This window comes from Rana temporaria, chromosome 4 (genome assembly GCF_905171775.1).
Source record: "Rana temporaria chromosome 4, aRanTem1.1, whole genome shotgun sequence".
Taxonomy (NCBI): Eukaryota; Metazoa; Chordata; class Amphibia; order Anura; family Ranidae; genus Rana; species Rana temporaria.
Window position 1 is genome coordinate 116579584 of NC_053492.1, and position 16477 is coordinate 116596060.

Genomic DNA, 16477 nt, shown 5'->3' on the forward strand with positions numbered 1-16477 from the left:
AGTCTCATGTTGAAAGTGAAAAGGTTACTCACAATATGCAAATTTTCGTACACTGTACAACGTCAGAAGTGCCGTAATGTGTTGAATAGTTTTGTATGTATTCTTTCGTTTTTTACCACGCGTAGTCTTGCTCCTAGGATTTTTTTCGTATGAAAACCATACTAATGAAACGAAAATTGGACGTAGAGTTCACAGCCGACAAAAATTTTATAGTCTGTGCATCCAGCTTTTGTCTGACGAATAAGCTAAATCGGCTGTTGAAAGCGTCGTACTAACAGTCCGAAAATCGTCATACAAATTTTTCCATCCGATTTTGGTATCGTGTGTATGGGCCTTTAGCTTACCACTCTAGCCTATGCTGGTTAACCACTTTATAGGAGCTGATTTTTTTTTATTTCCCTGGTTTAAATCTCTGGAAGGGTGCTTGACCGGTCTAGCCCTTTGGGAATTCCCACTGTGATGGGTGAAAAATGGGCTTTGGAAAAGCCAGTCTAGATTGGTGAGTTCCTCTATGTGGGGTAGACGTCGTCTTGTGTGGCAGTGCCCCTTTTGGCTGTGTTTAGGGAACCTTGGATGGCATGCTGCTGATAGGACAGCCTGTACTATGTAGGGCTGTTTTTACAGCATGGCGGTGCTCATTAGGGGGAGGTCCAGCTGCATGACACATGCATGATGAGGACATCAATGTATCTGAGCATATAAGCCACTATATTTCAGATGGTGGTGGCTGCAGTGGAATTCTCCCAAGCACTCAAAATTTGGGCAAAACATATGCTCAGATAAAACAATACCTCAAGGAGTTTCCCCAGAGCTTTCTGTTTCTAAGCTGATGCGTTGGATTTCATTCAGCAACTTGAAAAAATAACTCAATTTTTTTCGTGGGGAAAAAATGGCAAATAAAGAAAATATAGCTTATAGAATTGCAACACATTGTAATGTACTGATTTTCCCTTAAGTCTGCACCAAGATGCAAGTCAGATTTTGGGCATCCTTTGCAACAAGTGTCCTTTTCTGGTGAAATGCTCCCAAAGAGAAATTGCGTCTAAAGGAACGCAGACCCTGCCACTTTCATTAGAGCCCTGCAGATGCTGATTGATAATTATAAAATCACTTCCATACAGATTTGCTCAACACATAGACAAACAAATTGCTATTTCCTCAGAATAGCAAAAAAGAAGATTGTAGGAATCTGCAACAAATTTTGTCAAATTCCCTGCAGTGTACATACATCATCCCTAGGTGATTTATTTATTTTTTTCAATAAAAGTGGAGTTGCCCTTTAAAGACTGAGTGTAACGTAATATCCATCTATATGAGGAGAGTCATGTGGTTCAAATGCTGGTCAGCTAAACTTCTCTAAAAGAAGCAACTTGAATGGCGGTCGTCTGAGAGGGAGTGTTTGTTTGGGCCATTCATTTGAAGCTTTCATCAAGAAGATGACTGTTGAAGAAGGCAAGGGTGACAGGTCAAAAGGTGCAACCTTTTTGCCAGCAACAGGTCCCAGCTGTAAGCCTACGATTGAGTTCTGCAGGAAGAAATGGACCCTAAAGACCTCCATGTCCAGAGAGAAGCCCTCTCCACAGTGAAAGGGGTGCCCCCATCCTCATGGATACATGGGGTGTTTATTACCTTTTTATGGTCGTCTAGTTTAGGAAATTGCAAAGGATACAAACTGTAGCTCTGACTTTTTTTTCCTTCCACATCCAGAGCCTCAAACTAGCGCTTTTTTTGCAACAGTGGAAGGGTTTCTGTCTTAGGGTGTCATTGTGCCCATTCCCGGAAGAGGTTGCACAACTTGATTTCAAACCTATTTATGCTTACCAAGCTCATTACAGATGTACGGCCCATTCTGGACCTCAAAAGTGCAAATTTCTGCAAGTGCAAACAACTCAGGATGGAGTTATCTGATTAGTGATTGATTTGCTTCAGCAAAGGGGACTGCCGTTCGTCAGTGGATATAAAGTATGCCTACCTGCACATTCCAATTCTTTTAGCTTCATCAATGGTTTCCACGTGGAGGATCAGCACTACCAGTTTGGCGATGCCATTCAGCCTGTCTTCTGCTTCCAAAGGATTTACCAAGGTCTTTGCTGTGGTTCTGTAGTTGCTATGGACCCAGGGTATCCCCCATATTGGGGTACCTGGATGACTTTTATTTTCTTTCTGAGCAATCCGCTTCAGGCCTTGATGTCCAATATCCATCAGACGGTGTAGTTTTGGTTGGGTGATGAATCTCCAGAAATCTGGCTTGTTCCCAGTACAATATCTGGAATACTTGGACCTAGTCCTGGACATGGCTCATTCAAGAATATTTCTTCCACAAGAAGAGTGACTGTCCCTCCGATCTTATGTGAAGTCCCTGAGGGTCCCAATCTACTTTTGCATGAGGGTGTTGAGAAAGATGGTTACCAGCTCCATATGTCCAGTTCCACTGCAGAGAGTTGCAACTACATATTCTGTCAGCTTGGCACAAACACCAGCAGTCCTTGGATCCCCCTGGCATCTGAATGTTGCATTTCATCAGGATGCTGGATGTAGGAAAAGTTGTTTGCTCAGATAATTTGGAAGGTTCTGATGATGAATGCAAGGAGTTCTGGAGAGTCTGTTGGTGCAAAGATTGCTGATCAACATGCTAGAAGTTCAGGCAATTCAACAGATTTTCCACCATTGGTCTGTCTGCCTTCGGGGTCAAGTCTGGGTGCAATCACAGTCCCACAGTGATGCCATATTTCAGCCGCCTAGAAGCCACACTGCACAAGGATACAGACATCTTGTTCTGGGTAGATCCTGCATGTTCCAGCTCTCTCTGCCATGCACATTTCATGCATGCGAAAAATGGCCTGTTCCCAACAAACAAGCACTTATGTGGCAGTGAAATTCAAACCTACACTCCCTTAACTGGGTGTAAGAAAGGATAAAAACTTCAATTAAGACTACAACTGCTACCATAAAACTAGCCCAAGGGCAAGTACAGAAATTAACATGCATAGCGCTGCCTGGATCTGTGGGATTCTGTATTATCGATCTGACTTGCTGATAAACATGCTAAACAGACATTGTTAACTGCTGGAAGAAGAGCCCTCAACTCCAGATTGACCAGATCTGCTGTCGCAAGGCCTGATATTTCATTCTAGTTGCTGACTTTGACAGCATCGCTGTTCAGGTCCAAGTCCTGAGGATGAGGGCAAATTTGACTCGGTCATTCCAGTCCATAATGCCATAGACCTGAGGTGTCCACTGAAAAATGGGGGATAAAGAAGTAGCTGAATACTCAGGCAGCACAGAGAGACTTCTGAAATAAAGCTGCAGAGTTTAGATAAATCCACATGGCTCAAACCACATCCAAAGATTGAAGAACCTTCTTCTCTTTTTTGAGTGCTTAGGATTAGGACAAAACGATAATACAATGGCGTTCATTTACTAAAGGAAAATAGACTAAGAACTGGGTGATCGCATAACCACTGAACACCCGGCTCTGTTTGCTTGCAGCAGAGAGCAGTGACTGTCAAGAGGAGTAAGCTATCAGTCAGAGGGATTTTGACAATTTTTGTCTAAACCTGGCATGGCCCATTCAACCATAAGTGCCAAATTGAATGTTAAAAGCAGACAACATTTTCGAATGACCTTTGCCAAGCCCTCGAATGTACTGAGAACTATTGTACGAATGTTCATCTGAAAATCTACTAGTGTATACTTGGCGTAAAACTGCTGCCTGGTCTTCTGTTCACATTTACTTAGTTTTAAGAGGTAGGTGTTTCCTGATCCTTCAGGTGGTTCTGTAGTGGGGTTTACCTTGTTTTGGGCTTGCATTGCTCACCTCCCATGTTCAGACATTCCAATGGTCATAAATATGAAGAAGCGTTGTATGATTTAATTTTACCTGTAAAATCCTTTTCTTGGATTGCATCACAGGAATCTCATTTGTGTGTTCCTCATTGCGTGCTACTAAACTGAGGTTTAAGAGTAACAATCGTTTTTAAAAAAAAATTGTCAGCAGCTACAAATACAGTAGCTGCTTACTTTTAAGAAACCGACCCTCACCAGAGTAATCCAGCACGGTCTTCACCCAGGCTAGTTCTTCACCAGTCTTTCGGGTCACCGGCACTGTTATTTTTGCTGTGACATCTGGCTTCCTGCTGTTTCACAGATGAACCCCCCACAAGATCATGCTGCACTACTGTTAGATTGGTAATGCAGCCTACTGAGACAAGTGGGAAGGGGGCGGGCCAAACTGTAATTTATTTTTATTTTTTTGTCTAGGCTATGGTTATGCCGATGTGTTGCAGGGACAGAAAGTGATAAGAAATCCCTTCACCGGGGAAAAGTTGGCTTTTTTCCCCACTCAATCCAAGAGTAAATGGTTGGAGATGGGCTTTAGAAGGAATCTGCAGAGTTCAAACATGAAGGCTTCCATTGCATATTTGTTGAAAGTGAAAGGGCTATGTTTCTTTTCACTGCATTTTGATGACTTCCTGTGGCATGCAGCACACTGGTGCGTATCAGGTGTGGCGACGAAAATGCACATTCTTGCTCCAGCCTGGTCATCAATTAGAAATAAGAAGTATAAGGATGGTGTCGGCAATGGCAGTTCCCATAGTCCTATTTGGGATCCATCGCTTTCTCAGGATTTCGACAGAAGGCCTGTGACATCACCCTCGCTTATGCACAGTGGACAAAAGATAAATTTAATTTAATTCTAAAAATATATATATATATTTTTTTTTTTACATGGCGGAGAGGGTCTGAAGTATAAGTTGACCTTGCCACCTGAACAGGCCATATGGAAAAACCTAATGGGGTCACTGCTTGAGAGTATTTCCTTCACATTGAAAAGATCTTTTTAACATGTTGAGTCAACGGAATAGGGAGTAAAGGAAAATCTTCCTAATGAGACACAAATGGAAAAGAAAAAAAACAAAACGCTGCTCTATCCAAAATGAGAACAAAAACTTTGTGTGGGATAGATAGAGAGATTTTTTTTACTCTGAATTGTTTGCAATTTCAAGGTTTAATTTAAAGCGGTTTAACTACAGAAATGTTATTTTACAGGGGGTTTGTATCGCAGGGAGAGATTGCCTGTCTAACATTGACCTCTCAATTTTTTTTCAGAGCGTTACGACCCGGTGACCCAGGTTTCTGTGCTCGTGCCCGTGTTCCAATGCCTTCCAACAAGGATTATGTAGTCCGACCAAAGTGGAATGTGGAAATGGAAGGTTCTCGGGTAAGTTGGTAGCCCATGTTCAACAACCATAAACCTGAAAAAAAAACTTGAACCACTTTTCTCTTTACTGTTCTTACTTTGAATGAGTGGCCTTTTTAATAGAACTTCTCTCTAAGGAAGTGTCTTGCTACTGAACCTTTTTCGCTACTCCCATGTGCCCTTCCTTTTCCTTCTTTTCTTTGTTCTTTCACTTATGATGGAATCCTGAGTCAGTTTGGAGGGACTCGGAAAGGTATTGGTCGCCTGGAGAAGCACAAAAGGCGTTTTGCTGAACAGAGAAGGCTCACTAAAACTACTCGTGCCATCAAATTGAGCATAGAGGGGAACAGGATGCCCCTGTGATACTGGGCCAAGAACCTCACTGAGTCTCCATGAGAGGTAGCATCACTTACCACCTCTGCCGGTGCAAGAAGATAAGGGTGTGCTGTGCATGCACCTTTAAACTGCTGCTGCTGAGACCATTCCCACTAACATTACTTGGCTGATTTGTGAAAACTAAAGCAATCAAAAACTAGGGTTCTTGCCCATAGCAACTGTTCAGCTTTCATTTTATGTTGGAGACAAAAATATTTGGAATCTGGTAACTGCTCCACTTTTCTTTGCTCTAGTTAATTTGAATGCGCCCCACTAAGTCAGATCATCAGCATTGCTTAACCACTTACGGACCGCCCGCCGCAGGAATACGTTGCTACTTTTGAAAAGGATTACCATTATGGAAGCAGCTAGCTACCATAACCCCGGTACCGTCTTTAAGAGCGGGCGGTCCACTTTCTGATAAGTGGTCTCTCCGGTGCCTTCCGCCGCTTACCGGAGCCGTCGGCAGCGGCGCAGGTGATTGGATGTTGTCCCGGTATGGGGACGATGGCCCCCACCCATCTCCATATCATTTCAGGGCAGAAGCAACGTTAAAACATCACTTCTCCCTAATGCTCTTAAAGGGACATTTTAATTTATTTTTGAAATTACTTTTTTTTTTGCAGTTTAGTGTAAATATGAGATCTGAGGTCTTTTTGACCCCAGATCTCACATTTAAGGAGGACCTGTCATGCTTTTTTTCTATTACAAGGGATGTTTACATAAAAAAAATAAAGTAAAATAAATAAGGGGAAATTTTTTTTATTTTTTTTTAAAAGCTCCCCGTCCAGACGAGCTCGCGCAGAAGCGAACGCATGCATGAGCAGTGCCCACATATGAAAACTGTGTTCAAACCACACATGTGAGGTATCGCAGCGATCGTTGGCGCGAGAGCACTAATTCTAGGCCTAGACCTCCATGCAACCTGTAGAATTTTTTTAAATGTCTCCTGTGGAGATTTTTAAGGGTAAAAGTTTGTCGCCATTCCACGAACAGGCGCAACTTTTGTAGCACGAGAAGTTTGGTATCAATTTAGTCGGTGTAACATTATCTTTAACAATATAATAAAAAAAGTGCACTTGTAAGACCGCTGTGCAAATACGGTGTGACAAAGTATTGCAACGACCACCATTTTCTTCTCTAGGGTGTTTGGGGGTTCGAAGTATTTTTTAAGCAAAAAAAAAATGTTTTTAACTTGCAATCACCAAATCTCCGAAAGAGGCTTGGTCCAAAAGTGGTTAATAGGCAAGTGGTTAATAGGCTTTTTAGGACAAAAAATATTGTGGTCATTTAGTTTGTCTTGACATATGTTTGTGTCATCAGCTTAGCCATATCTCGATTTACTAGTTGTTCTAAACAATCTTTGAACTTTCTACATTACAGTAGATTACTTGTCAGTTAACCATTTTGCCTGTATAGATACTTAGCATTTTGTAGCGCGTTCCCCCCCTTTTTTTTTTTTTTTTTTTTTTTTTTTTTTAGCAGTTTGTTTTATATTAAAGCGGTTGTAAACCCGCACCAAATTATTTATTTTTTTTCTCCTGCAAGGCAAAAGTCATAATGAGCTAATATGCACCGCATATTAGCTCATTATGAAATGCTTACCTCGGAACGAGGTGTGTAAAACTTACCTGGTTCACGCCCAGCGAGAAATCATCTTGCTCCAGCGCTGTGATTGGCTGGAGCGGCGATGACGTCACTCCCGAGCGTGCGCGCGGGAGATTTAAATTCGGCAAGGTCCGGCGGCTGCCGGTCCTTTAGCCGAGGATCCCCCCTGTGCATGCGCCGCTGCAGTCAGCGCCACTTTGCGAGGGGAATATCTCCTAAACCGTGCAGGTTTAGGAGATCTTCTTTATACCCACAAGTAAGCCTTATTATAGGCTTACCTGTAGGTAAAAGTAAAAAAAGTGGGTTTACAACCACTTTTAGTGTTCAGATAGTTGTGCACAGTGCCAATACCATAACACCATTATAACCAAGACAATTTATGCTTGTATTGGCAGAATGCGCTAAAGCATCAGTGTATCCATAAAACATTTGAGGCAATTTGCAGGAAAACAAATAATTTGGAACTAAAATATTCTTATAATGAATGTTTATGTGCACGAATGTGTTAAATATTGAGCTGTACAGGGTTGAGATGTTTCTTAGAATCTTGGAACTGGTTTTAAAATGTGTGCAACTTTCCTGATATTTCAGTACAAACAATATGATCACTACCCAACACCATTAAATTGATTACCACAACTTCAGGTTATATGATAAAATGGGAATGTCTTGATTTTATTTTGAATTTTTATTACTAAAATTCCTTGATGGTCATATACTTGCATATGCTTTCATGCAATATGCATGCACTGCAGGCTGTTGTGATAAGGCGGTTACTTGCATGTGTGTGCTCATACTAACATTGTATACGCCATAGGCATCAGTGTTGGAAATAACACCCTAAAGTAGACTTTTCCATGTAAAAATGTAAATCTGCATTGTCCGTGAAAGCAGTTACCATCTCTAGTGCCTGTACAGACCTTCTTCTTTTTTTTTTTTTTGTCTTCTCAAATTCCCTGGCTCCCTTTTTAAAAACTCATTCTTGTATGCAAAGACATGATTTGGGAAATAACACTTTTTTTTTTTAATTTTATTTTTTAAAGCCTGGTACAGACTTTTTTTTTTTCTTTTTCCCCATTCAACTCGATTTGGATGAAAAAAGACTGTCTGCTGTTAGTACAGCGATCTCCCAGGAATCTCGGCTATTTGTCTGAGCCGGTCAGCTGCTTGTTTTCCAGCATGCTCGTCCGAAAGAAGCTAGCCGAACGGCTGCCATGCACACAGGCCGAATGTCGGGCGGTTTTATTGAACAGGCTGATATTACCTGCCATTAAGCCCGTGTGTACAGGACTTTACTGTCAGTTTTAAGAGGATTAGAAGACTCAATAGCCAGTAATCTGGTAAGGGAGTAGATCACACCTCGAGGTTGCTTCTCAAAGATGCCTATCCGAATGCTTTGGGGTTTCAGATCCTGTGTTAAATATAGATATATAGATGGATATATATATCTATCTAGATGGATATTAAAGTAGTTGTATAGCTCCGATTTCCCCCCCCCCCCCAAAGGCATAATGAGCTAGTATGCACCGCATACTAGCTCATTATGAAATACTTGCCTTAGAACAAGGCCTCAGTAACTCACCTGGTCCACGCCAAGGTAGCTAACATGTTGCCTCAACGTGTCTTCCGGGTATCGCGGCTCCAGCACTGTGTGGCTGGAGCCGCGATGTCATCGACTTCTTTTCGGCAAGGTCCGACGGGCCTAAGCCGAGAATCCCCTGTGCGCATGCACCGCTGCAGTTAGCGGCTCATTGTGAGGGGAATATCTCCTAAACCGTAAAGGTTTAGGAGATGTTTTTTTGTTACCTACAGGTAAGCCGCCTTATAGGCTTACCTGTAGGTAAAAGTAAAAAAATAGACTACACAACCACTTTAAAAGGCATATGAAAGCAGCAGTGAGTGCCTGCTTTTCAGTGATGTTGCAGGCCTACATTGCCTTTTAGGGAAGGTTTACTTTTTTGTTTTATGAATCTGATATGTGACATGTACAAAAAAAATCTTTTCTTTTTTATCAGGGAGGTCCAAAGAAAGGAGTGAGTCGATTGGACAAACAGATGAGGAAGTTCACAGACATCCGTAAGAAGAGCCGATCTGCCCATGCTGTGAAAATCAGTGTAGAGGGGAACAAGATGCCATTGTGACACCTGCTGTTCTCTTGTGTGTCAAAGATAGTGATGGGCCTCTTTATGAACTCTTTGTTGGTCCCATTATACTATCGCTAAACTGGACTCTGTGGAGCCTTTTGCAATATTTTTAATGCATTTTCCCTCCTCCATGTAAATGTGTTCTATGCCTTTCAGGAGACCTGGCTGCTTCTGTGCTTTCCCAGTCATGGAGAGAACTAGGCCACTGTTTTGGGGCCATATTTAATGCTGTTTGTACAGATTAATTTCTCTTCGTACCTCAGTGTCTGGATTTCGGACAATAAAATTCTATCTTGTTTTTCTAACTCTTGTTCTTTCTAAAACAATCATAAGACTAAGTTCTAGAATGTGTGGTTCTAGTGCAAATGGTTTTCGTTTTTATTACAGGCAAGATTAAAACTTTTTAAAGGGAGAAACCATAATCTGCCCACTATTCAGATTTGGGGGTCTATATATTCCCAGTTCATTTAGATGGACAGAAATTAACATGGCAGATTCTGTAGACAATAATGAGCATGCTTTTATTGCAGAGAATGAGATGATACTAAAGGACCGCAAAAATTAACAGAAAAGAGCCTCCTCCCCAATTAGTCATTTTCCCTCCCCGTTGTCGTGTGACTCGTTGGTGTTACAAGGTCTCAGTTGTGAATGGGGAACTCTCTCATACTGGTCACTGGAAGTTCAACATGGCACCTCATGACAAAGCACTCCGAGGATCTGAAAAAAAAATTAAAAAATTGTTCCTCTACACAAAGATGGCATATGCCAATGATGGCGAACCTTGACACCCCAGATGTTTTGGAACTCCATTTCCCATGATATCTCATGCACTCTGCAGTGTAGTGGAGCATCATGGGAAATGTAGTTCCAAAATGTCTGGGATGCCAAGGTTCGCCAGCACTGGCCTAGGCTATAAGAAGATTGCCAAGACCCGGAAACTGAGCTGCAGCACGGTGGCCAAGACCATACAGCGGTTTAACGGGACCGGTTTCACTCATAACAGGCCTCGTCATGGTCGACCAAAGGTGCTGAGTGCACATGCTTTGCGTCATATTCAGAGGCTGTCTTTGAAAAATAGACGTATGAGTGCTGCCAGCATTTCTGCAGAGGTTGAAGGGTGGGGGGGTCAGCCTGGCAGTGCTCAGACCATCTCCACGCGCTGCATCAAATTGGTCTGCATGGCTGTCGTCCCAGAAGGAAGCCTCTTCTAAAGATGATGCACAAGAAAGCCTGCAGTTTGCTCAAGACAAGCAGACTAAGGACATGGATTACTGGAACCACAAGGGGAATGATGCAGTGCCGCAATTGTAGGTATGGCCAAAATTTTGAAGCAGTGGGTAGGGCTTAAAAGGTTATGGGTAAAGGTCTGAACTATGCTGGTCAAGCATAGAGGTCAGGATTAAAGGGGTTGTAAAGGAATTTTTTTTTTTTCATAATAAGCATCCTTTACCTGCAGACATTCCTCTTTTCACTTCCTCATTGTTAATTTTTGCTCAGAAGTTGCTCTATTTCTTCTCTGTTCACTTCCTGCTTGTCCGATTTTACTGACCACCGTCATGGGAGGCTTTACTGCGGTGGTGAGTAACGTGCTCACCCCCTCCTGGGAACTACATCTGTATGGCAGGACGCTCTCTATGTGTTAGACTTCAAGGAGGTGTGAATTATTGGGCGTGCCGCAATTCATACTGGGAAATTTAGTTCTTGCATGAACAAACGATGCAAACCAGGAAGTGAATGAGAGAACAGAAACTAAAATGCCGGAGGTGATATGGATGAAGGAATATAATAGGTATTTACTATTTGTTTAACAGAATCATTACACTATTCTGTCTGTCTACCTTGCAGACATTAATTTTAGGCAAAATTTTTTTTTCCTTTAGTGACCCTTTAACTATCACATTTCAAGGAGCGTTCAGGAAGTGAGTAAGGCGGTCAGAATTGGGTAACAGATTTCAAGGGTCACAAGTCCTCACAGTGGAGACTGTCCCGGGTAAAGTGAACAAATGGCAACCATAAGTTAGATCTTTCTGTATGCAGGCTAAAAAATGGTAGTCAACCACTTCCCGACCGCCGCATGTAGATATACGTCAGCAGAATGGCACGTACAGGCACATTGGCGTACCTGTACGTCCCTGCCTTGTCGGGGGGTCCGATCGGGACCCCCCCCCGCTACATGCGGCGGGCGGATTCCCTCGGGGAGCGATCCGGGATGACGGCGCGGCTATTCGTTTATAGCCGCTCCGTCGCGATTGCTCCCCGGAGCTGAAGAACGGGGAGAGCCGTATGTAAACACGGCTTCCCCGTGCTTCACTGTGGCGCTGCATCGATCGAGTCATCCCTTTTATAGGGAGACTCGGTCGATGACGTCAGTCCTACATCGATGACGTCAGTCCTACAGCCACACCCCCCTACAGTTGTAAACACACACTAGGTCAGTGTTTCTCAATTCCAGTCCTCAGGCCCCCCTCAGGTTTTCACGATTTCCCTCAGATGAAAAGGCTGTGGTGATTACTAAGGCAGTGAAACTGATCAAATCGCCTGTGCAAAATAATGGAAATCCTGAAAACCTGACCTGTTGGGGGGGGCCTGAGGACTGGAATTGAGAAACACTGCACTAGGTGAACACTAAATCCTACAGCGCCCCCTGTGGTTAACTCCCAAACTGCAACTGTCATTTTCACAATAAACAATGCAATTTAAATGCATTTTTTGCTGTGAAAATGACAATGGTCCCAAAAATGTGTCAAAATTGTCCGAAGTGTCCGCCATAATGTCGCAGTCACGAAAAAAATCGCTGATCGCCGCCATTAGTAGTAAAAAAAAAATAATTAATAAAAATGCAATAAAACTGTCCCCTATTTTGTAAACGCTATAAATTTTGCGCAAACCAATCGATAAACGCTTATTGCCTTTTTTTTTTTTACCAAAAATAGGTAGAATACGTATCGGCCTAAACTGAGGAAAAAAAAAATGTTTATGTTTTTGGGGGATATTTATTATAGCAAAAAGTAAAAAATATTGCATTTTTTTCAAAATTGTCGCTCTATTTTTGTTTATAGCGCAAAAAATAAAAACCGCAGAGGTGATCAAATACCACCAAAAGAAAGCTCTATTTGTGGGGAAAAAAGGACGCCAATTTTGTTTGGGAGCCACGTCGCACGACCGCGCAATTGTCTGTTAAAGCGAAGCAGTGCCGAATTGTAAAAACCCCTTGGGTCATGTAGCAGCATATTGGTCCGGTCCTTAAGTGGTTAAATTGTTATCTAATGCAGATAGTTCAGCTATCAGGAACAGGTAATGCACGGAGTTCAGGGATCAGGTCAGCAGCAAGTTATTCAGATTTCAATCTGTCAATCATTCCCATGGTCTAGCGATGTTCCTGGGAACCGGGTTGTGTAAACCTTAAATGCACAGGCTCTAATTCATCACATTGTGCAAGCATCAATCTAAAACGGCACAATTGGAGCATTCAGCAAGTATGCAGCAGCTTGAATCTCTATAAATGCACTAGAGCTGCAACTAACGATTATTTTTGATAATCAATTGACCGTTTTATTTTTTTGATTAATCCGTTAACCTAAAAAAATTAAATAAATTGTGTCTAATTTTAGTATGTAAATAAAAAGAAGGCAATTTATTCTTAATCTCTATGCAGTGGTAAATATAAATAACAAACTATATGGTTAGGGAGCAAAATATCTAATCCACTCTGAGAATAACAGACAGAAGAGATATATTGTATATACTATTAGAGGTTGAATCTGGTAAATATCATCAGACTCAGAGATATATATATAATTATTTTTTTTAATTAAGGAAAAAAAAAAGGTTAAAGTTAAAAACTAATATATTATATGCTGTCCATACAAAAACAATGTGTTCCTTCAAAAAAAAATGTTTTTAAGAACGTTCGTTCGATTTTCTAATCGTTAGTGGGGTCAAATTGAAGTTTGTTTTCAACCGCAGTTACAGGAAAATTTAGAAATAGAAAACTTCTTGGTCAAAGGAATTTTCAGGTAGTGTATGTGGTTTTCGTTCAGAAATTACATTCATTTTAAAACGGAATGTTAAAAGCAAGTGAAAATTTCAAACAACGTTCTTTCATTCAGCGAATGTATAAAGATTTTTCATATGAATATTCTCGTCTGAAAATTGATCCGTGTGGCCAGCATAAGGATCGGTATACACCTATGCAGTTTGCTTTTAATCTGTTTCTGCAGTGCTTTTGGCTGTGTGTTTTGATTTTTGTGCACGTGATTTTGCTGCGATTTGCATTTTTTAAATGCTTTTTTCGGCCAATTTGTTGGGCAGATTAAAAAACAAATTGCTGCAAAAACACATTACATGAGTTTCTGCAGCTTCTCCATTGAAGTATCTTGAACCAAAAAAGCACCATTTTGCGTTGACCCTTTCTAAATGGGCAGCAGCTGAAAAAAGCATACATGTATACGTGTCCCATAGGAAACCATGTTAAATAAACTGTAGTGTGTTTCTGCAAAATGCACCAAAAAACACAGGTGTGAGAACCAGGTTTAAAAAAAAAAAAAAAAATAGCTTTGTTTAGTGTATCCAAATTTTCTAGTACATATAATACTACCCTCCATGAGACTGACAATACTGCTGGCCAGATGTGTACCCTGTGCTACTTCATCCAGTGGGTGGGGTGGGGGGAGGGGTTGGACTCAAATACAGGCGGTGTGTTACTGGCCAGATCACCAGGTGAAAACGGGTAAAAAAAAAAAAGCATAAAAGAAAACAAATGCAGCCACCACATCTAATGATTGGTGTCCCGCAATATATTTTGGGTTTAATACTGCTTTAAGCTAAATCTTTTTCTGGATGACGATGGGAGTGGGTTCTATTGGATTGAGGTCAGGACTCAAGTTGCTCCACTCCAAACTTGCTCATCCATGTCTTTATGGACCTTGCTTTGTGCACAGGTCCAAATCATTTGGTGGAGGGGGGATTATGGTGTGGGGTTGTTTTTCAGGGGTTTGGCTCCTTAGTTCCAGTGAAAGGAGCTCCCTTAACCTCCCTGGCGGTCTTCCCGAGACTGACACGGGGTTAGATTTTCTTGCTACTATCGGTAACCCCGTGTCAGTCACGGGCTTGCCTCGCTAGATCCACAGGCACTTTTTACTTACCTTGTCCCTGGATCCAGCGATGCCACCGCGCTGTGTGAGCGAGCGGGACCTCGCTCGATTCACATAGTGCCTCCGTGTGACGCCGATCTCCGTTCCCTGCGACGTTACGACGCACGGGGACGGAGAACGGCGCCAAATTCAAAAACGTAAACAAACACTATACACACAGTATACTGTAATCTTATAGATTACAGTACTGTATGTAAAAAAAACACACCCCCCCTGTCCCTAGTGGTCTGTCCAGTGTCCTGCATGTCATTTTATATAATAAAAACCTTTTTCTCTTATCGTCCATGGACGGACACAGCTCCTTAAATCTTGACAAGTGGGTTATGTTCCCTGTTTACAGGAGAGGACTAGGCAGAAACATGTTAAATAGTTAAATACATGTTACATTAACAGAGTTGAACAGCCCCGCCCAGGGGGCGGTCCCTCCAGACATAACCCTCCTCACTGCAGCATGCAGCCTCAGTTTCGTTCTGCCTAGCAAAGGAGAAGGACGTATGGCTCCCTTTGGGCCCAGCGCCCTGAGGAGAAATTTTATTTTATTTTATTTTACTTTACTTTTTCTTGAAGAATCTTCTTTCAACTGTCGGCTGAGAGACAGGCTGGATAATATAGATCCTTGTAGTCTACTCAGTCCGACCAGCAAGCGTGGGCACACCTTTGCAAAGAGGCTTGGTCTGCCACGCCATACCCCATGACTCCTGGGGTGGCCGGTGAGCTTTGCTCCAAGGTCCACATATGACTGGGCTGTGGTGTTGTCTCACTCACAGTGGACCGGGCCGACAGCTACCTCCATTTCGGTTGTAGTTCTGTCAGGAATGCGTCAGCGAGTCCTCGCTTGGACGGGTAAGTACAGTCCCTCCTGCTTCGGTGGGTTGGTACGGCTGGGCATTCCTGGGGTTCGGGGGTCCCTTCCCCTTACTTCCCTGCTCCTTTCCCTTGCTGCATTGCTAACATTGCTGCTGTCAGGGAGGAGGGGGCCTTCCTGAGGGGACTGTGTTATCTGGCCTGTGCTTTTTCTTTTTTGTATTGGCCTTTCCTGTGAGGTAAAAAGCCCTGTGATGAGCACAGATGTTTATGATTATACTTCAGCAGACGCTGACTGATTGGTGACACCTGTAAGGGTTTGCTTTTTATGCTGTATCTGTGTATTATCCTTAAATAAAACCCTAGGAGGCTTTTCCTGTTTAAACACAGGTCCCTGCAAAAGTTACCTCACGGTTCTTTTCCTCACAGGCAGCGCTGGGCAGTCTCCTCCTGAGGGAGTCCCCTGGTTACCCCTGGTCAGCGCAGCAAGTGGGTGAGAGGCCCTGAATAGGGCTCTAGGAGCTTTTGTCTATTTGTATGGACAGGTGTGCATATTATAATACACACTATGTAAATATTGGAGTCAGTATCTGGGTCCTTCCCCACATGCTGGTGGTGGCAGCAGGTGTTAGCACCTGGGATTCCCACAGAGTTTTTATTGTTAGTCCTGGACACAGTTTGTGCCAGGGTGGGGGTGGACTGCGGGCGGGCGGTAAAAGAGTGCCCCCTTCCCCCGTTATCCCCTGGGGAATGCTCTGTTATGGAGCCATGGACCAGGTACCTAGTTAAAAAAAAAAAAAAAAAAAAAAAAAGGCAGAATAAGGCATTTATGGGTGCGCTTTTTACTGCTGCAAGGGACTCTCCTAAGCTGCATAGTGCAGCTGGGTTTCCGCTGAGGGCTCGGTCTTTTTTGGATCACACAAATCAGACCGCTGTGTAGGTTTTTTCCTTCTGTGCCCTTCTTTGATAATTTCTGAGATGCGGAATGAGAAAAGCCACTGAGGGCTTTTGTAGTCCCTCACCGCCGGGCGGGAACCCCCGCTTGTATGGATCTGACTGATAGAAGATCCGAAGTACTGACCCGTTCCATGTTTACCATGCTGGGGTCTGGCTTGCGGGCCTATTGTGGCCACTACACTGGGGTCTCAGTCGACGCTGGCGCCATTTTTTGGGAGGTTTTTCAATTACATTGA

The 16477-nt window shown here is 42.8% G+C and overlaps 1 protein-coding gene across 2 annotated transcripts in view; it reads left to right on the forward strand.

Annotated features, from left to right (window-relative positions):
* The window catches only part of IWS1 (interacts with SUPT6H, CTD assembly factor 1), a 66049-nt gene extending 56417 nt beyond the window's left edge, over window positions 1–9632 (forward strand). The window contains exons 13-15 of one of the 2 annotated variants that reach the window (XM_040348870.1): window positions 5110–5221; window positions 5435–5599; window positions 9199–9286. In XM_040348870.1, coding sequence (XP_040204804.1) covers window positions 5110–5221; window positions 5435–5563 — 241 coding nt within the window. In that variant the 3' untranslated portion in view covers window positions 5564–5599; window positions 9199–9286. Of the gene's footprint in view, window positions 1–5109; window positions 5222–5434; window positions 5600–9198 lie in introns of both variants that reach the window. The other variant, XM_040348871.1, reaches the window with a different exon arrangement.
* Window positions 9633–16477: the final 6845 nt, after the last annotated feature.